The sequence below is a fragment of the Haemaphysalis longicornis genome, unplaced genomic scaffold (assembly GCF_048455015.1).
Source record: "Haemaphysalis longicornis isolate Haplotype H1 unplaced genomic scaffold, Haemaphysalis longicornis Haplotype H1 scaffold_1, whole genome shotgun sequence".
Taxonomy (NCBI): Eukaryota; Metazoa; Arthropoda; class Arachnida; order Ixodida; family Ixodidae; genus Haemaphysalis; species Haemaphysalis longicornis.
The window spans coordinates 240,888,154-240,910,653 of record NW_027526203.1 but is presented as its reverse complement, the minus strand read 5'-3'; the positions used below and the strand labels follow the sequence as shown (position 1 = coordinate 240,910,653).

The following is a 22,500-nucleotide window of genomic DNA, read 5'->3' as shown; positions in this document are numbered from 1 at the left end:
CGGACAGGCCTTCCCACGGGGAAGGCGCGCAGACGGCAGACTAGCAAATATTTCTAGGGACCATAGTGCTGCTGTTCTACCATGTTCTACGCCGTAGGAGCCGGCGTTCGCACGAAAGGTGTGGCTGTTCCAAGCGATTCGCAACCGTCGTCAGCTTTGACAATACATTGCTCTGCCGAATGAGCAGCGCCGCAACTCCTAATTAGCAGACAACTTCGGCGCACAGAGCGCCGTCATTTGTGTTTTCATGCTCGCTGTGCGGCAATGCATTAATAACCCACCCAATTCGCAACTCTGGTTATAAAACATTCCACCCAGGGCGGCGTCAGGGCATGCGAGGCATGCAGTTCAAGGAGAAACGTATTTTCGATCACTCCTCCCAACACCCCGCGTAGGCAAATGCGTTCATGTAAATCCAAAACGAAAACGAAACTGCCTGCAATCCATAGTAAGTTCCACGAGCCATCGAGCGCCAATCCGAATCCACAACTACCCATCACGCCCATTGAGGCGTACGATTGCAGCGCCAGTTTCCCCTCTAGTTATATTGTAAGAAACTCTATGGTGTGCGGTGAAACGAAGTCTAGACAGATGTGTAGGGTTCTTAGATGCAGTAACGGTTAAGTAAACTTGTCGGACGCTTCTAAAGTTGGGTATGGGCTACAATGACATGAGGGCTTTTTGCAGCGATCTACGCTTGGCTCCACCCGTTCGGAGTAGGAATAAAAATACAATTATTAGAATTCATTTCTACTTAAATGCACTAACGGCTGGCTACGCAAACTTATTTGACGCTTGGGAATGGGCTACATGGACATGAGCGCTCTTTGCAGGGCTCTGCGCCTGGGTCCGCGCGATCTGAGTAGGAATAAAACTATTAATATTAGTGCTCATTTATACCAATTTGAATTATCTTCACTGGTTTCAATAACTACCGTTTCTACACCAGCCTTAATGGTGGGATACATCGATACGTGTGCTTTGAAGTGAAAGGCACTTAAATACGAGTTCGATTACTGTGGGGCCGTGGAAATGTCGCGTCACCTTACACTTGCTTTCTGTAAGCGTGAGCACTGTGCCTTTTGTTTCCATGAGTGACAACATGGGAGCCTGAGAGCTGAAGCAGAACTCCCACGTTTGTACTGGTCATTTTATCAAGAGCCAACGTTATTCAACCACCCTACAAACCATACATATTTTACCACCTGCGTGGAATAAAGGCTGGTACCGATAGTTGAAAAAATGTGGCAATGGTAATGTCAGCCTGTGTTTTTTAGTACTTACGTATTCTTTACCGACTACCTAAAAAATTGTGTAATGCCTTGTGTAGAAACCAAAAACGCGCGAATAGTTGCCTCAAATAGGGGTGCATAAGCCCGAGTCCTCCAGCACAGACGCATTTCCGACACGCTGGAAGCCGTTATAGAATGTGGAGAGGGGTGCGTGGAAGGGCAAAATGAAACAGAAAAATCATCCAGACCTCCGCCTAATGACGACGATAGTTGAACGCGAAGCGTGCGAAATATGATAGGAAAGGGTCAAAGTCAGACACTGTGATCAAATTACCAAACTGCGTGCTGATCAAATTAAAAGCTGAAATAGGCAAAGTTTAAATCCAGAAGACAACCCAAAAAACCCACACGAGAAAGCTTTTCGATAAACCATCATCGCCGTTAGACGGAAGAAGGCATGATTTTTCAAGCGTTGGTGGCAGTTTGTAAACCGACCGAAGCATTCAGTTGCGAAACTGAGTAAAGGTTTTCGGCACCCTCCTGTCTCTCGTCCTTCAGCCACGTAGGAATTGGTTTTTAAAAATCCATTAACCAACTAGCCAGCAACCATTGCAATTCTTGTAAAGCAATGCTTTTCCACGACAAGCAATAACGTTCTACTATATCTGCGGTATTTATTCTGTGAACGATTCCCGATGACTGTAGCAAGCGCATTTCTGTGAAATAAACACGTTTCTACCGTAGTTAATGAAGTTACGAAAGCGTCGTCCATCACAATTTCTGTTTTGAGATAAATCTTAAAAGGCACTCCCCAACTTTCTCTTTCGCTTGGGCACGACGCCGTTAATTTCGTCATCAACTGCCAAAGGCCAGCGCCGCAGCATTCCTGGATCGGCTGCGCACACCGGATTTGTAGAAGCATTTAGCTGCAATATTCCTCGACATGCCAAACTGCATGCAGTCATGAAAAATTTCCACGAATGAACGGACTTGCACTTTCAGCTTGACTTCCGTCTTGGCGCATTGAGCGTCGTCTGCTATTTGTAATTACTGAGTATGGGCGTAAATCACGCACATGGCATGCGTCGTAAAGGTCGCCTCTACTTTCAAGATTTACCGATCTGAAAAAAGTCCTTGTGGTTATCTACGCTTTGCAAGCCGCACCGCAGCGGAACGACAGAAAGCCATGCACAATAACGCTGCGCTTACCGCCACGGGCGGCGCTGTTCGCTGAAGCGACGGTGGTGCCATACAACGGCCGCCCGGTCCAATACGTTTGTACGTATTTCATAACTAAATTCGCATAACAGAATAAGCTAAGATGGATTTTCCTATTGATGCATCCATGGTAAGCAGAACATCTAGCTTTCCGGAGTACACCCGACGGGCCCATTCATGCGGTAAAATAAAACTAAAAAGCAAGTTTTCTATAAGAAGCCTAAATATGATTTACCGACTAAATGGTCAAAGCAAGGAACACACTAAATAAAAAATAAGTAAATCAATAAATACTGGACACTAAATAATTCATTCAGTAAGCTAACATGTCACATGTTAACGGGCCAATTTAATGGGCCATGTTAAAGGGACTCAGAAAAGCCTTCTGTAAAAGTTACAAAAGGCCTGTATTGTCACGTAGCACCAATATAGCGATGCAATGCCGTTGGAATTATTGCTCTACATTCAGTATTAGCTGCGCCAGAAGCAATTAAATGCACCTCTCCCCACTTGCCGATCGACTCCTCCTCCCTCTCTGCCTCGTTCAAAGCAGCTAGCTACATTCCTGCGCCTAGGCTCGCGTCAATCACTGCGGACCCGCCTTTGCCGCCTTTGCCTCGGGATCGCGCAGGAAGGGGGAAGAGCAGCCGGAAGCCAATGGCAGTGACGCCACCGGCGGCCGACCTTGCCGGCGATCGCCGTTCGCCGTTGCGTCACCCGCGGTCGCCGTTGCGTCAGCCGCGGTCGGCTCGCTGCGGCGTCGCGCTCATCGGCTGAGAAAGGCGATCTTCAAAAATTGTTTACAAATTATCTGTACAACGTATGGGGCTCACACTTGGCTCAAAAATCTCCCGTTATGTGTTCTACCACCTGAATGCATTTGATTGCCACCTTCACAAAGCTTTTCGGGGTCCCTTTAAAGCTATGACCACGCAGTGCGTTTGTCCTCAAGGATAAGGCAAAGAACAAAAATTGGCTATGAATCAGCTTCCATTAGTTTTTTGCCACAAAAAGTGGGTGTGCCTAAAAGTCTTGTTGGCAAAGAATAGAGTCCGACTACTGAGTGTGAGGAAGCCAGCCAGTGAGGGATGGTATACGAGGGCGAAGCCGATGTCGAGAGGGTCTCTGCTCATCACGCGTCCGCGGAAATACGTCATAGCTGCCAACCGGCAGGTACGACTGGTACAGGCAGGTGCCAAGGCTCGCCTGAATCTGAAATACGAAGAGCTAGATTATGAGCAGAAACGAACTATAATATCTCCTAGTAAGATATAAAACCAAGTATTCAGCACTTAATTACACTAATTTTAAATTTACTTTTCGAACTTTTCGCGGTTCTGTCACCACCGCAATGTATGCGGTGCAAACAAGTGATAGACCCAATCGGCCAAAATGAAAAAAAAAAAACAAAAAAACACCCAAAAATGTTTCAAGATGTCATCCCAATGAACACTCACGGAAGAATCTTTCGGCATGGCCTACTGTGAAGCGGCAGAGCCGCTCTCACAATCACAAAATACAGAAAACCTTTAACAAATTATGTCACGTTGGAAAGCGCTTGGCGCAGTGGCTAAGGCGTTGTGCTGCTGAGCACGAGGTCGCGGGTTGAATTCCAGGCCGCGGCGGCCGTTTTTCTGATGGAGGCAAAAAGCAAAAAACGCTCGTGTGTACAAGATTTCAGCGCACGTTAAAGATCCCCAGGTGGTCAAAATTAATTCGGAGCCCTCCACTACGGCGCGCTTCATCGCCTGCGTTGCTTCGGCGCGTTAAATTCCCTACAATCAATCTGGAAAACGCTTAACCGAACAGCAAGAGTGAAAGAAAAAACGATAAGATTCATGCAGGCACTGATTATGAGCCGGTTATCGTACGGCCTGCTGTATATACTACAAACTTTCCCTCACCGAAAAAAAAAAAAAAACCAAATAAGCGCCTTCATCAGGACAGAATATAAGGCAGTCCTCAGCCGCCCAATTTTCATGGTCACCGAAAAGGTCATATATATAGATTGGGTCTTTATACGTATACCTTTGAAGACACAAGCGAAGCCACCCTCTAGCGCAAATGAAGCGGCTGCTAAAGAAAAACCGGGACGGGCTATCGTAATCAAGATATATATATACCACGACACCATGACGCACATGTCAACGATCCAACGACTCCTCATGAAAACTTCCTAACGAATTCATTGGATCACGTATACACAAAAACAAGCGAGAAGCCAAGATCAAATTCATCCGATTAGAGTACCAACACCATGCAAGCACAGTATACACTTACACTGTAGTTTGCAAGAGTACCGAGGGCTCAACAATCGTCGCAGTGGACTACCCTGGCAATCACCTTCCCCCAATTCAGGAACGGAAGAAGGGGAAATTGTAGCCATCCTGTCGGCAGTATAAGTAGCGATAGTATTAAATATAAGCACGAACACCCTTAGAGACTCTCAATACATTACCATTACAGAGTGGCCCAGTGGCTGGGGTTGTGCTGCTGAGCCCAAGGACGCGGGTTCTATTCCCGGCCGCGGCGGCAGCTTTTCTGATTGGAGGCGAAAAGCGAAAACGCCCCTGTGTTCGAGATTTCGGCACACGTTAATGATTCTCATGTGGTTAAAATTAATCTGGAGCCTTTCACTACGGCGCGCGCCTCATCGCCTGCGTAGAGTCGGCATGTTGAATCTCATAATTAATTAATCAGTCAATCAACATCTTTACAGACGGAAAACGTAACCGCTTCAGGAAGATTCTCCCATGCACCTTGAATGAATTTCAAATTATGCATAGACACCCGGTCGCGAGGGTCTGGAAGGGATCGATGCTGCTGACCAAGAAGCACGACACCTCACATACGATATACTCCTCCCGGCCACGACTCCACACTCTCCTCCCAGAAAAATATACCGAACGCCACCTCTTTGTACGCCTAGGAACACGATCATTCACATGCCACAAGGGGCTCTCAAGGATGAAGAATCGAAAACTCTGAGCAGGAAACAAATCAATCTATATGTTCGAAAATCTAGATGGGCGAAGAACATCTGAAAACTGTGTAAAAATGCGAAAACCTGCACCCTCTTCAACGCAATCTTATAAATACCTTGGTTTACACTTAACATCTAACCTGCCATGGAAACTTCACGTTAGTTAAGAATGCATGCTAACCGTATGTTAGGCTACCTCCGGCGAAATTTTCCCTAATGTTGCTCCTTTACAAAAGTCTAGTTCGTTCAAAATTAGAGTATGCGGCTTCTGCATGGGATCCCGGTCAAGAATCACTCATTGCAGAAATAGAGAAAGTCCAGAATCGTGCGTCACGCATCATTCTTTCTAGTTATCACCGCACATCAAGCGTTACGGCCATGCAATGAGCCCTTTCTTTACCACTGCTCGACCATTGGAGGAAATTATTTAGGTTGTCTTTTTCACGAAATATACCACAAACATCCCCTTCTATATAAAACAACAGTTAATATATTCCCCATCTTACATTTCGGCACGCATTGATCATCTGTACAAGGTTAATATCCCGTCCTGCCATACAAAGCATTTCCATATGATCGAGTCGTTTATCACCAGCACTTGCATAAAAACCGCCTTCCTTCGTCTGTTGCTGCGTTAACCGATGAGACTGCTTTTCGATCTGCTGTAAGCAACCTGTTGTGGTGATTGCTTATCTTTACGTTGTTGTTTTCAGCTTGTGTTTGTGCTGCTGCTTTTCTTGTTCTGTTACACAGGCATGTGACCCACTCCCCTCTGTAACGCCCTTTGGGCCCTGAGGGAGGGAGGAAAGAAAGAAAGAAAGAAAGAAAGAAAGAAAGAAAGAAAGAAGGAAAGAAAGAAAGAAAGAAAGAAAGAAAGAAAGAAAGAAAGAAAGAACAAACAAATAAATAAATAAATAAATAAATAAATAAATAAACCTAGCATGTCCAAGGGTATGCTCAGGGAAGATCAACTCAGACATTACATATTCCACTCCTGTGGAAATATAGGAAGCGGCTTTGAACAGCTCGTCACCTCGAGATCAGGGTGAGATGATTGAGGGCACGCAGGGAACGAGCTGCTGCATCCGGGGCTCTTAGAGTATACCTCTATATAGCTCGGGGCTCTGGACTTCGGGCTTCCTCTGCCCAAACTCCTACTGTTTCTTACTGAACAAATAAAGGTATTCGCTTTCTATCTCTCTCTCAAAGCAAAAACCAAAACTTTTCGACCCAACACAGCATCGGGGAATAAGCACTTTGAGCCAGTGACAGTGTCGCCCTCGCTGAAACTGACCAACACCAAGCAGCCGCAACCTTTCACGCCTACATCTTGAGCCTCACAAGCGTAGATGGTGTCTGTCTTTCCTGTGCCACGGCGATTTGAAACCGTCGAGGCAGTCTTTCTGTGTTGGCTGGCATTCGGTGCTTGGAAATCAGAAATCGTAAACGCAGCAACTCTGTTCCCAAATGCTCCTACGGCATCGAACCAACGATATCGAGTCGTACATCTTAGGATCTAAACGAGATGTCATTGCAACTTTTTTCTGTTCTGATATGTACTCGCAGGATTTTGTTGAAAGATTCCTCAGAATTTTGCAGTGCTGAGTGCCTTACGGAATACACTTTCATGTGATCCAAACAGGCTTTTTTGCCTTGTAGTCGATCACTTGATTTATTAATTATGAGCTCCATTACTTTTTTTCATTTCCCTGGAACAGTGCCGTCCGTGGCGAACCGCTCGTCAGTGAAATTAATGCAGGTGGCGGTAAGCGCAACGTAGTTTTGCATGGCTTTCTGTCGTTCCGCTGCGGTGCGGCTTGCAAAGCGTAGATAACCACAAGGACTTTTTTCAGATCGGTAAATCTTGAAAGTAGAGGCGACCTTTACGACGCATGCCATGTGCGTGATTTACGCCCATACTCAGTAATTACAAATAGCAGACGACGCTCAATGCGCCAAGCTGGAAGTCAAGCTGAAAGTGCAAGTCCGTTCATTCCTGGAAATTTTTCATGCCTGCATGCAGTTTGGCATGTCGAGGAATATATTTCAGCTAAATGCTCCTACAAATCCGGTGTGCACAGCCGATCCAGGAATGCTGCGGCGCTGGCCTTTGGCAGTTGATGACGATATTAACGGCGTCGTGCACAAGCGAAACAGAAAGTTGGGGAGTGCCTTTTAAGATTTATCTCAAAACAGAAATTGTGATGGACGACGCTTCCGTAACTTCATTAATTACGGTAGAAACGTGTTTAATTTAATAGAAATGCGATTGCTACAGTCATCGGGAATTGTTTGCAGAAAATGGCTACATCCCCACTCCGTGGATGATGGCGAGGGTGCGGAGCACGGGGACTCGAAATTACATCCAAGTTGCGCCCCGAGTGACATCCGATTTGCGCCCCGACCGTCATTCGATTTGAGCCGTGAGCTGCACCTTGATTATTCACTAAATCGCTTGATGGTGGTGTGCGCACGGATGGACGCGGACGGACATTGGGAGGTCCTAAGGTACTCCGCACCGTTACAGGCGAGGGAGTAAGCCGTTTGACTCTCAGGCCCATGGTCGTAGCCCAATGGGTAAGACGACTGGCACTAACTCTCTCTGATCTACCAGACGCAAGCTCCAGTCCTGCCGGTTCCTGTGGGATTTTTTGCGATTGTAAATGCTATGCGCACGGACGCGGACGGACATTGTGCGGTCCTAAGGTACTCCGCACCTGATAAATACCGCATGATAGTAGAACGTTATTGCTTGTCGTGGAAAAGCATTACTTATACGACTTGCGATGGTTGCTGGCTAGTTGGCTAATGGTTTTTCGAAAACCAATTCCTGCGTGGGCGAAGGACGAGAGACCGGAGGGTGCCAAAAACTCGTTTTTAGTTTCCCACTTGAATGCTGCAGTCGAGGTTTACAAGCTGCCACGTACGCTTGAAAAGCATGCACTTCTCCGTCTAACGACGGTGACGATTTATCGGTTTCCTTGGTTGCCTTCTGGATTTAAACTTCGAATAGCTGAGCTTTGAATTTGACCAGCACGCAGTTTGGTCTTATTTTGATCGCAGCGTCTATGACTTTGAGCCTTTCTTATTCTATTTTGCACGAACAAAGCTTCACGTTCAACCATATATGTCGTCGTTAGACGGAGGGCTGGATGATTTTGCTGTTTAATTTTGCAGTTCCATATGCATGACCCCTCTCCAAATCCTAACTGCTTCCAGCGTGTCAGAAATGCGTCTCTGCTGGAAGACTCGGGCTGATGCACCCCTATTTCAGGCAACTAGTCGCGCGTTTTCGGTTTCTTCCCAAGGCATTACACAATAAAAAACACAGGCTGACATTACCATTGCCACATTTTTTTCCCACGCAGGTGGTAAAATGGGAAGGGGAGGGGGGATGGTTTGGAGCTTGGCTGTTGGGTGGTTTAATAACTTTGGCTCTTGATAAAATGACCACTAGAAAAGAGAGAGTTCCGCTTGGGCTCTCAGGCTCCCATGCTGTCCCTGATCAGGGCCATAGCCGGCATTTTTTTTCGAAGGGGGTTTTGAGTTATGGAAAGGGCTGACTTTTGTCGGAAGGAACAGGAAGTCTCGCGTTACGCGCAGCCTAAAAAAAAATTCTGCGGGGGTTTGAACCCTAACTCCCCCCCCCCCCCCCCCTCTGGCTACGTCCCTGCTGTCACTCAAACACCGAGGGCGAGGGCACAAAGCTCACGATTACAGAAAGAAAGTGTAAACTGCAGCGACGCTTCCACGACCACACGGTAATCGATCTCGTACCTAAGTGCCTTTCTCTCCAAAGCACACGTATCGAGGTGTCCCACCGTTAAAGGGACACTGAAGTGAATTTGTTAAGCTCCCGTTTTTGCTTGCACTGCGTAGACTGGCTCAAATTAGCACACTTTTCATCGTTTATCCGGTTGACAAATCGGTAATTATTTTACAAAGCGCGAAAGAAGAAAAACTACCATGCGCGGTTTGCGGCGGCCGCACCAACTAAGGCTGTGACGTTGGGAGGAGGGGCACCGTGATTGGACGATGCCCAAGGTTAGCAATCAAACAAGTTTCGGTTTCGATTTCGGTTCTGTAAAACATAACCAATGGCGTTGTTGGATGGGCATTCTCAATATCTCAGTAATCATCGTACCGCGCTTCTGCCATGTTGTCGGCTGTAAAATGCACAAGATAAGCCTCCCAGGACGGCTTGTAGTCGTAGCATTCACTAGCCGAGACCTACGCAGTGCATGAACGCCCTCCGCGTACCCGCAGACGCCCAAATGTCATGCGCTTTTCCCCCATATTTGGAGCTTGCCTCCCTCATGCCTGTATCGTAAAAAGCGTGTTCGCACCAGGCCAAGGGTCTGTTCATTCTGGCCTGTGCCCACTGCCTGCAAGCAGTCGGTGCTTATGGCAACAGCACGCCAACGAGAACTCGCTAGCACGCCAGTGCCAGCCTGCGCGCGTTCTGTGAACTAGTTCGTGTAGCCATGAACGTTGCGGCCCAAAAAAAGGTGAACTCAATATAGAAAACATCGACGGAAAACAAAAAAGTTAACTTACAAAAAAAAAAGCACGTACCCGCGGGGATTCGAACTCGTGACTTGCAAAACACTTGCGGGGACATACCTAGGGCCTCAGACCACTGAACCACGAAGCTTTTTTTTTTTTCTTTATTACATGGGAAAATACGCTCAGACGTTGCAGTACGAGGAATACAAGCAAACAAAAGAATACCCTGAAGTTACGAGAAGCAAATATACATCAGAATTCAGGCAAACACACACAAGCGTTCAAAAGAGGGAACCAGTCAGGTGGTTGGTCAAGCGAACTATACACACTATGTACAAATGCCACAGTTTCTCGGAAATAAGACTTAGTTGATCTTGGTGGCTCAGCATGCCTATCACATAAGCGGCATCGCCACAGACTGTACAAACCAATCAACACGAACATGTCATAAGGTGGCTCACCAGGATAGTCGAATGGCAAAAATCGGATAGAGAAAGGCGTAATATCCATGTCTTTTTTGAGCGTTCGCTGTAGAATGTCCCAGAAAAAGACAGCATCTCTGCAGTCTACAAAGCAGTGATCAATTGTCTCTGGTCGAGTACAGAGCCGACAGTCTGTCGACCAAGCTATAAACAGACCCCGATCTCTTTCATCCAAGTTTTAACAGGGAGCGTGCCAGTGTGTAATTTAAAGAAAAATGTTAACACCTGGCGGAACACACATTTTACACACTCTATTGAGGACATCCTGGTACGGACACTGTAGGTACAGAACACGATATAAAGGTGTGGGGAAAAGCCCAGAAACCAGGGCATCAGAAATAGACTCGCGCGTAGCAGTAAATATGTACTCAAGGCTAAAACGAGCCTGTAAGAAGCGAATTGTGTCAACCACTTCTTTGAGGAAACCTCGCGGGCTTCGGGCTGCGTCCACAGACAGCGAAGACACCACAATATCAGGGAGAAAATGTGCAAGACGTATTTGCAGTATAGCTTTCAAAAAAGGATGTTGAACATCTCGAAAGTAGAATAAACGAGAAAGAAGCTGCCAAAGAAACAGATGAACAAGCCCAAGTCCCCCTCGCACAACCGGAAGAAAAAGGTTATCTCGACGCATTGGCTCACTACGCGAACACCAAATGAAGGTTGCAAAAATCCGGTGAAAAGCCTGTATCCTGAGTCGTGAGCAATGTAACACCTGTAGGACATAAAGAAGTCGGGTCACAAGGAACGTGTTACACGCCCGAGCACGAGAAAAGATGGACAGCTGCCGTCCCCGCCAGTCATTCACTTGGCGCTGTAGCTTCACCGCCTGCTCCGACCAATGCGAGTCAGTTTTGCGAAACTGCGAGAGGGGTACTCCTAAATAAGTTAGGTCTCTATTCCAATTGATTCCGGCGAAACAATCGGGTGTGGTTTCCCATTCTCCTAACCAAAATCCCCAGCTTTTCTCGAAATTCAGGGCCGCACCTGAAACCTCGCAAAATTCTTGTGTAATGGCACGAGCATTCTCCACGCTGGCCTTGTCAGTACAAAATAAAGCGACATCATCGGCATATGCTAAAATTTTCACTTCGAAGGACGATAGCGTGAACCCTCTAACATTAATGTCCTCTATTATGCGCATGCATAATGGTTCCAGATATAAGCAATGGTGATAATGGGCACCCTTGACGAACCGATGAAAGAAGGTGGATTGGTTGGGTTAGTCGATTGTTGACTATCACTCTTGTCGAGCCATTAGCATAACATATTTGAATACCTTCGGTAAGCCAAGATCCTGCGTTCACATGCTGTAGAGCACGAAACAGAAATTGGTGACTGACGCGATCGAATGCCTTTGCCAAATCTAGTTGTACTAAGGCTACCTGGGCTGACGTACCCGAAACACACTCCAATATAGACCTTGCTATGTGTATGTTAGTTTGAATAGATCGCCCACGGATGCCACATGTCTGATGGTCACCAACTAGTAGCTCAATTACATTTTGAAGACGGTTGGCCAAAATCTTAGCGAAGACTTTATAATCTACATTACATAAGGAAATGGGACGATATCCTTCTACTTTACGCAGTTTGTCAGGATCATTACTTTTGGGGATTAGAACAGTGTGGCCTTCGTACAGCGTAGGTGGAAGAAATCCAGTCTTGTAAGCCTCGCGGTAAACCTCAAGTAAAAATGGAGCCAGCAGAGAACAGAATGTGTGGTAAAATTCTGCAGTGAGACCATCAGGTCCCGGGGTTTTGCCTTTCGACAATGATTCAATGCTAGACACCAATTCTTGAATGCCAATCTCCTGGTCAATGGATTCACACTCGTCCTGGTTTAATTTGGGCAGCAAACTAATGAATTTGTCAATGGAGTCCTCGCTCACTGCTCTTTTGGGAGTTTGGAATACAGTTCTATAGTAATCGACGAAGGCCATCATTATCACAGTAGTGTCATCAGTAATTTTCTCTTTATACTCAATTTCAAGTATTTGTTTAGACAGAGCATGACGGCGCTCATCACCTAGTGACCGGCGACACGGTTGCACTTCAGCAAAGCGCTGTGATCTCGCTCGCACTAGTGCTCCCCGGTATTTCTCAACATCAAAACGCCTGTAGCTGCGCCTTGACATTCCGAATGCCATCCATATATTGACCTGGACATCGGCCTTCAAGTTCATAAAGTTCTCTCAACAATTTATTTAGGTGATTTATGTTGTTTTTCTTTTCAAACGCCATCACTGTAGCCTCTTCAATTGCCGTGACTTTCACTTCTTGCTTAAATAATTCCCACCGTGCGAGCATTGGCAGATCATAGCGATTTCTTGCATTTTGCATAATTTCTGGCACACGATTTAAAAAGGGCTGATGGGATAGTAAAGAATTATTAAATTTCCACAATTCCCAATTCAGGCGACGACTCCGACACTGTTGGCTACCATGCGCAGCAGATACAAGGCAATGGACGCTAAAAAATACCGGATGAACAGAGTAGCTATGGACACACGGTAGAGAATCTAAAGAAACATAAATACGGTCCGTGAGAGGCTCCCTGAAAATGTGTAAAACGATTTTGCAGTCGGACATTTTCTCCTATGTCACAAAGGTGAAAGTCACAAGCAATGTTTTCCAATGTTATAGCGCTTAAAGGGGTCCTGAAATACCTTCCGCCGATGCGTGGATGTACATGTAACCAAATAAAGCAATGTATTAGCAATCTCCTCCCGCAAGAATTTTGTTGAAGCGATGAGTATTAGCTGAGAAATCGTAAATCAAAAACCGCGTATTATCGTCGCGCCGCGTTTCCTCCTCCTTTCAACTTACTCTCCGCTGTTGACGGCGAGCGAACCTTCCCTCCCATGATGCTGCGTTCCTCGGCGGTGACGTACTTCCGCTATTGCGCTGCTCACACAGCCGTCTGCTACGGGCAAGCTTTGTTGACACCATGAATCCCGCTCTCCGCTCAAGGCTGGAAAAGCGAACGAAAAATCTGGCCGCATGTGTGCGGCGGCCTGGCCTTGCCCTTTCGCGGTGTACGTTGCTGCAGAACCTTGCTATCGGCGGCACGCGACTCTTTATCGGCGGCGAACTCACAGCCGCACGGAAAGGATCCTGCGCTCGCTCCCTTGGATGCACTGCGCACTGTTTATCCAAAAAGCGCCGTATCAGATGTGGCCCCGCTGGTGCCGGGTCTTATTTTGTGGCGGTGGTAATTCCTGGCGGCGGCATGTGAAAAAGACATTTTAAACCGATACAGAACCCGTGCACAAAACGCCAGTTCAGCTTGGGGCGACGCGTGGTGGAGAGCGGCAACGTTGGCAAAACATGCTCCTCCGCGGCTCTGAGCTTTCTAGCGCTGGAGCGAGCACCATTTCTTTGACAATATCAAACATCGGTTGCCCTGGAAACAAGGCACAAACCGCTCTAGAAGTCAGTTACGGTTGCGTGATCCCGGTTCAGCTTGGGGCCCCACCTCGCGGCATATGGGCACTGCAGGCATACTACTCACTCCCATTTGGAAGTGCGAGATGCGTTTGGCATTACAGGAGGCGATGGTGTGTATGTTGTGGACGCCTTTGTTTCGCGATGAAATGCGACGTTGTGCTTCTGCGGGTGGATAGTGCTTCCCATGGTCTGGATTATCTTTCTCAAGCGGCGTACGACTCAACCTCGCATGGGGTATGTGCAGTGTGCGTGGCTAAAAGCCATCTCGGCTTGTGCGCCAGAGTCAAGTGACTTGCTGTGCTTGCTGTTCGTCCCCGCAAACCGCGCGCGAGGTGAGTGCCGAATTTACGAGGGGCAGGAGGAGGCAACCCATCGTCTGTCAATCGCGGTTCGGACTTGCAACGCATGTTGTGACGTTGTGTTCGTTCGAAACGCATCTCTGGATTGTTTGGAAGTTGAATAAAATGTGTGCGTCAAACCCGGGCATTCGGCTCAGGGCGTTCTCTGCGATTGCAAGAAAGAAGTGCCACGGGGCTTCAACGCTTTCTTTATGGAACGTACTCAAGTAAGAGAATATTGTCACGTAGCCAAGGACGAAGCAGTTGTTTGGAAAAGAAACAAGTTTATTGGAGCGAACTTGTGCTCCCCTAACAACTGAAAAGAATACAGAGGCGGCGAAGCAGTGGTCAACAAAGTGACGTTACGTGCGTCGGAGAGCGTCGCAGAATCGAATGCCCCGGCGTCCGCACTGCAGGCTTTTTATCTTTTGGCGCGCGTGGTTCTCGAAACGTCGATTCGCATCGAGAACATAGTAGATCCAAGAAGATTATTCTGGGCTGTTCACGTTAGATCGGAATGCTCTCCCTATCACAACAGATAACACATGCGGCACAGAAAGAAAGAATGGAACACGCGCTTCCCTTGGCGCAGAGATAACACAGACCGGCGCAGCCGGCGGTAAAAGCAAAACACAAATAAACAAACCCAATGTATGGTTCGCGGCAATATTCATGTCGTGTTATGGCCCTGTTGCATTCAATACAAACGGTTAAGCGTTTGTTTACACTTGTTTCGTTTGTCGTAAAATGTCCAAGCACTCCGGCACTCCGCTGGCAGATCAGCCGGCGAGCCGACGCTGAGCAGACGACTCATCTCTTTGCCGGAAGTGCGTGAAAAAGCCGCCCAATAGCAGGATGTCTAGCTCATGACGAACATCTGGGAATCGATGATGTAGACATGTGAAGATGGCGGCGTCCAAAAACACGAAGGAAAGGGTGAGAAAAAAGCGACAAACTTTGCAACAAAAGTGTGAGCTTTCCGCTGCGCGTAAAAGAGTAATACTTGGCACAGATGATGTTGACGACCCAATCTAACGATTGCGCTAGTCAATTTAGTGTGCTCAAAACGCCTTTCAGGGCCCCTTTAAGTCCGATCGTTGGTGCTCACATGACCTGTCACTCGGATTACACACACAGTTAAAATCCCCTAAGACCATTAAGTGGCGGTCAGTACGCAGGTGACTCTGTAATGACAGGAAATATTCTTCCCGTTGGCGAGGTTGCGACGGTGCATAAACGACAATAAATCTCCATGACTGTCCCGCGATCATTAGGTCACATACGATAAGGCGTCCCTCCGAATCAGTGGATACAAATTCCACACAGCTTTGGAGGCGCTTATTGTTCAGAAAGAGCATGCACCCAGCAGATAACCCTTTGGCGTGGCTAACGCACACTTCGTACTCTGATTGAAAAGGAGCTAGAGCTTCCGCAGTCCCTTCATCCGACTGAATTTTTGTTTCTTGAATGGCCAATATATCAAGCTTCCAACCCCGCATTAGGTGAAGAAGCTGGCCTTGACGCCTCTTGTTACGTAAGCCACGGACATTTAACGTTCCAAACTGAAAAGAAAGAGCTCCCACCACGACAACCTACAGCAGTACTGTAGCGTCTCTACCTCGCCTACCCACAGTTCCGTCAGGATCTGGAGGCCGGGCAGCAGGACGGCGACCAGTTGTTGCACTTTCCGCAGCCGGGGAGGCAGCCAAAGCTGCCCCTGATGATGATGCAGCGTCGGCAACTAGAGGAGCCTCTGAGCTTATGAGGCCTGTATCGCAGGAGGATGTGGCACCCGGCGCCAAAGCCGTCGATAGCACCGCCGAAGCAGCAGGAGCAGGATCCGAAGCATCCCTGGCAAGGAACTTCTTCGCCTGCTTCATCTCCATGACCTCTGGTTTTCCACCCGAAGCCTCAGCTTCATCAAGGGGCGCAGGTCGCTTTTTGGTACCAATGTCAAGTTCCATTTCTTCATTCTCCGTCGACGGTGGTCGATCCAGGTAAGGTGGCGACTCGGCCCATGTTGCAGGCAAGACCGCAACGTTAGCGCCCCCTCCTTGATCTTCAGGCGGTACCAAACTGGACGCATCCTCCGTGGGCACCACAGGAGCCCTATCTTCTCGCCGCTGCTCCGCAGCAGCTTCCCCTGAAGAATCCACGACCTCACTTGCATCCATGATGTGAGACGAAACAGTGTCATCTTCCGCTTCACGACCCGAACGAAGCTTGTCTGCGTAGGTTTGCACACACGCTGATGACAAGTGGCCGTAACGGTGGCATTTCTTGCAACGCGGAGTCTTGCACTGCCTCCTTATGTGGCCTACCCTATTGCAGCGCAAGCAGAGTGGCGGACGCCCAGGAATCAAGATGAGAGACTGTTGACCGTAGACGTCCAGTAGGTGCGGCAGCGAGTTGACTGAGATTCCATCCTTCAGCGTCAATGACACGTCTCTGTTGTTCATCTGCCAAGCCTCCATGCCATCACACCGCCACATTTCTCTTGTGATAGACTGAACCGTGCCATACGGTTCCAGCGCTTCTACAATTCGGCGTTGCTCTATGTGCGGGGAAAGCCAAAGAAGCTTCATTTTGATATTCCTGCTCTCAGGATCAATGACCAGGCACTTGAGGCCTTTGACCGAAAGTTCACCTCGCTCTACTAGCTTTTGTTTCGCTGCACCGTTGACGCATGTGACAAGCCACAAGTGACTCATCTGATATTGACCACAAGCAAGAATGTCCTTGGTGTCTAGAACGGCAAGCAAAGCATCGCGAAAGTCCGGGGCACGGTACGGTCGGCCAGACAGGTCAGCATGCAAGAACACGGAGTTTAGAACGGTGTTACCAGAAGGCAGACGGGGAAGTACGACCTTGTAGGTTCCGGAATCGTCAGATGACGCAACTTGAGTACCTCGGCCCAAGGCCGATGCGCTGTTTCCAGCAGAATGCATTGCAAACGTGGCCGTAGCAGCCGTCGTCGTCTTCTTCTTCACCACTCAACCACGAAGCGGGATGCGAAGACCGTGCTAATATAGGGTATACGTTGTACAACCGGTTTACACTTTTATTTAGTTTTGGCATTTCAAGCAGTTTAGGTGACTATTTGTTGTACTGCGCTCGTGCAGTAAGCGTCGCCCAAGTTTCCACAGTAGCTCAGGTCTAGCAATTGCATTTCGTAGACGGAAAAGCGTTCGAAGATGCGTAGTCGTGCTGCTGACCGCTGTGCTTGTTCGCCCAGCGCAAAAAAGTGCTTCCCGCGCCCTAGTTTTACGCTGTACGGTAAAAATATCAGTTGATTTTATTTCCTTAGTACCTATTGACTTCGCTGACTCTTCTCCCGCCTTCAAGAGGCCTTATATTTTCCTACTGGCGTACCAGTCAGCGAAGCATCGCATGTGCGCTTGTGCAGCGCTTGTGTGAAGCGACCTTGACTTGGAGCTAGATACAGTGTACAAACAAACCAAGTCAAGAAAGGCACATTCTTCCATTCACAAACGTGTCCTGGCTTCGTTTCAACTAAGCGAGCGAATTGCGACCAAGCAATTTTTTTTTAACCTCCTTGATTGCGACGACCCGCCGGCGGCCGGCGGACGAAACGCTGGGCCGACTGACTCTGTCTGAAGGCCGGGGAGCCGTGCAGTAACGCAGCCTGCCAGCTCATCCCCTCCTGACGTCACACGAAAACGCCACAGAAAATGGGCGAGCGTAAAGAGAGGAGGGCAGCATTTTCGAATTAGTTTTTCTACTAAATAAAATCGCGTAAACGCGCCTAGAGTGGTCGAAACATGGCCTGGGGACTCCGGACTACAATTTGCGCTAGTAATCCCGCAATGTTTACATATCACTTCAGTGTCCCTTTAAGGCTGGCGTACGTAGAAACCGTAGCCATTGAAACCAGTGAAGATAATTTGAAATGGTAGAAATGAATACTGATATTAATATTTTTATTCCTACTCAGATCGCGCGGAGCAAGGCGCTGGGCCCTGCAAAAAGTGCTCATGTAAGTGTAGCCCATTACCAACTTTAGAAGTGTTCAATAAGTTTACGTAGCCGTTATAGCCTTTAAGGAGAAATGAATACTAATAATAGTAGTTTTATTCGTACTCAGGTATAGATTGTCAGGCAATCGCCAAGCGTAGATAGCTGCAAAAAGCTCTCATATGTCACTGTAACCCATACCCAACTTTAGAAGCGTCTGACAACTTTACGTAGCCGTTATTGCATCTAAGAAGCCAACACAAATCTGTCTAGACTTCGTTTCATCTGCTCACAACCGCACCAAAACATTCAAAGCGCCGAAGCAAACACGGCAAAAACAACGGAAGTCTGCATAGTCCAATGCACCGGCTCATTCCACTGACCAGAGGAGCGCCGAGTGGTGGCGCCACCCGTCCAGCTAAAACGCAAGCTCTTTTTTGTTGGCCTCAAAAGAAGTGATTGCTACCTTTCATTTTTTTGCGTGCCTTCCATGCTCTTGGCTTGTCTGCCCACTTTTTTCCCTCCGGGTAAGCTGCAGAAGAAAGCAGTTCTGCCTACCAATTAATTGTCGGGCCCGCATGGTACAAGGCGGTGCTGCCCTCGTTTCTGCCTCGTCCTAGTCATCCGTTATGAATTCTTGGCAGTCGCTGGAGGCTGAAGCATGCGTTGGCCAGGAATCTCGAGACTTGACCTAGCTGTATTTAGCCTTGATCATGCTTCGACCGTGGCGGCGTGAAGTCGCTGCTGGTAAAATCGACATGGAAGCTGCTTGTCAGAATCGTGCATGCGCAGCACTAATAGTCTTGCCGGTGAGGCCTCCCGCTTTCTTTTTTTGATGCTAACATCACCCTTGCTTCTCTTTCTCTGCCGGCGCCTCGCGCATGAATTGTAGTGCGGAAAAACACTAGGCAGGGCATCTGTTTTAAACTACGCCTTTTCGTGTCACTCCGAAAGTTAAGACTCCAGACCCCTGAGTAATTGGATGTTGAGCTTGGTTAATTCCCTTCTTGACACGATTGTCGTCCATTGAGTTAACTTCGTCTCCTGGGAACTCATGATAAGAGGCACGTGGCTCTTTCCTCCGCACGCAATTGATGCGCAGAATGGGATACAGTCGAACACGGATATATCGAACTCGAAGGGGATCGCGAATTAGTTCGATATATGAAAAATTCGATATAAAAAATAACGGCCCCGAGACTTTACCTGTGGCGGACGAACACCTACAATCGGCGCATTCAAGAATGACAACTAACTCCGCACACACGATGCAACGGAATGTTTTATTTCCGTGAAAAAAATCGCTTATCTTGGCCTGCTTCTTCGTCTTCGAAATGAAATTGAAGACGCTGGCCTCGATCTTGTCGAGGCTGTCCAGGTGCGACAGCCCGGTTCCCTCCATGTCGCCACAACAACGGCGAATCAAGCCGAACGCTGCCGCCACTTCGGCGGCGGAGTACGCGCGTGTAGCCGCCGCCTCGTTCGGACGATCTTCGTCGCCACTTGAGCTGTCGGCCTGGGCATCCTGGGTCCCTGCGACCGCAGCTACAATGTCCTCGTCAGCGAGGATCGCAACAGCCTGAACATTGCATTCCACTTTCACGAAATCGTCCGCAAACACTTCGGGTGGAACGGCAGCCGGGAAGAGTGTCGACAACTCGCGAAACGCGTCCTCTATGCGCTCTTCGTCGCCGTCTTCACCGGTTTCCGCAAGTTTCGCCGTCACGAAGCCTGCCTTCCGGAAGCAGTTGGCCACTGTGACCGTCTTCACGTCTCTCCAGGCGCCCGTCAGCATTTGAATGGCACCAAGCAGGTCAACCTTCAGCTCGGTGCCCATGCGGAGGTTGACCAGCAGCCTATCAAGGAGTCGCCTCCTGTAGCCCACCTTGAAAGACTTGATGATGCCCTGGTCGAGCGGTTGCAGCTTCGCTGTCGTGTTGGCCGGCAGAAACTTCAGCTCGATGTTTTTGAGCTCGCAAGTGGTGTGGTGGGCCGAACAGTTGTCCACAAGAAGGCAAGCGCGACGCCCCGACTTGCCCAGCTCGACGTCCCACGCTTGGAGCCATTCTGTGAACAGCTGACGCGTCATCCACGCCTTCTTGTTCGAGGCGTAGCGAACGGGGAGCTGCTTACAGTTCTTGAAACAGCGCGGTTCCCTTGCTTTCCCGATCACAAAGGGCTGGAACTTCCGAGATGCATCCATGTTGGCTGCCAGCAGAACGCTCACGCGGACTTTACTCATTTTGCCGCCGTGACACGTGCTGCCCCGGACGTCGAGAGTCTTGCTCGGCAGCATTTGCCAAAATAAACCGGTCTCGTCGGCGTTGAAAATTTCAGCGGGTGAAAACTTCGCCGATATTTCCGGCCACTGCTTCGTCAACCACTGCTGGATGTTCTGGCTGCGTACGGCTTCGCTTTCGCCAGAAATGGTTTTGCCGACGATGTTGTAGCGTTGCTTAAATCGGTGAAGCCACCCGGTTTTGTCGCCGAAATTGTCCTCACCCAGTGCAGCAGCAAACCATTTGGCCTTAGCCATCAGCATTGGGCCATCCACAGGAATGTTCTTCGCGCGCACTTCTAAAAACCAGGCATAGAGTGACTTTTCTACTTTCCCGTGGGCAGTAGCACGCACACGACAGGCTCCCGACGTTCGCTGCTCCACCGCCTTTGCCTTGATATCCGCCTTGTTCTTCAACAAAGTGCTCAGAGTGCTACGTGGTATCCCGATGTCGTCCGCCACCGTCGAACCTTTCTCGCCCGCCTCAACACGCTGTATGGCTTTTAACTTCGTCGCAAAGTCAAGGTTCCTCCGCTTCATGACGCTGGCCATTGCTACACGAGAAGTCGAAAATTCAAGCAGTCCGCACCGCCTTTGCACAGCACGCACGCAAAAGAGGAATGCGGTGGTACGCGACAACTAAGGGAAATGAACTCCACCAACAAAGCGCACGCGAACAGTCGCGATGGCGGCGATGGCTACCCGGGCTGCCTGCTAGGGCAGCAGCCATTGAGAACTTTCCTCCATGGCAGCAGCGATGTACGAAAGGCGCGAGCTGTGGTTGGCTGATCAAAACGCACAAAACATCAACAACAAAAAAGAAAGAAAAGGCGAGAGGAGGAGGCCGCCGGCGCCCAACATCACAGTCCGAGCCCCCGAGCCCTCACATTTTTCAAGCGTTTCGGGTGTCGGCGGAGGCGCTGTGCCGCGAAGGTGGCGAAGGTCGCGGGGCGCAGCGAGTGCCGAAGCGCACCTTCCAGCTCGCGCGGCGTTCGATATATCCGATGGCGGGTAAAAATACCGTTCGATATAAACGTGCGAATTTCTATACTTTTACAAAGGATTTTCAAGGGGATAATTCACGAGTTCGATATAGCCGAAAATTCGATATATCCGTGTTCGATATATCCGTGTTCGACTGTACAACAACCCCGCATTATTCGGTTTGAGTCTAAATTTGGCCCGCACTTTCTGCATGAGTTCACGATAGGTGCCACCCCTGCAGAACCGGTCCTGCACTTCTGTCGTCTGCTTCTGGACCTCCTCTCCGGGAAGTGCAGGGAAAGCCGTCGACTCATCCTGCACTTTATGCACCACCGGTAAATCGAAGAGAAAAGTGCAGGCGTCGCGCTCTGCATTAGGAACTCGAAGATGCAAGTGCTGCACAAACTGAATAAGTTTAGCGAGTGCAGCCAAATCGAAAACACCTTATGCTCACTGCGCCGTTTACCTGCAGATCGTCTGCTACCGCGCGACTTACGAGCCTACGGGGGCGGTAGCGACATGATAGGTAGGTAGCGCACCACGCGGAATTCAGACGCAGTGGGAGAAAGCAACAGAAGGCCAGGCAGGCGCGCTTAGGAGGCGTCACTCCGACCCATAGAGTTTCATACTAATGAAACTAGAGGGGACACTGGCGCTGCAATCGTTCAACCCCCATGGAGCTGATTGTGTGACGTAGACTCATGATTTTCGAACTTGGCTTAACTTGAGGCTTGACGATTGTTATATGTACTAGGCTTCGTACTTTTCCGCTCCGTCAGTTTCGGTTTCGGCGTCGAAAGCGTCGGTGGGTCATTCCGGGGCAGAATTGCTGTTGGCGTTTGATTCCAGCGGCTGCAGTGCGCAAATACTGCACGGCTGGAATGAATGGATACGGGAAGCACTCCGCGCCGGGTAGTGCGTTCCATCCTAGCCACGTTCATGACTACGCTTGCGATTATAACGTTACGAGCACGGTAGCGCCGAAGACAAATAAAAATCTTTTATCAGCAGTAAGTATGTGTGCACAGCCGGTGATTTTTTTTTTAATGTTGCG

General features: G+C 48.8%; 1 protein-coding gene across 1 annotated transcript; it reads right to left on the bottom strand.

The window, feature by feature from the left end:
* Window positions 1-15,801: 15,801 nt before the first annotated feature.
* Window positions 15,802-17,157, bottom strand: LOC144158293 (uncharacterized). Its single transcript, XM_077689099.1, has one exon. It carries the CDS (start codon window positions 17,155-17,157, stop codon window positions 15,802-15,804), a length of 1,356 nt encoding a protein of 451 aa, XP_077545225.1.
* Between the last annotated feature and the right edge of the window lie 5,343 nt (window positions 17,158-22,500).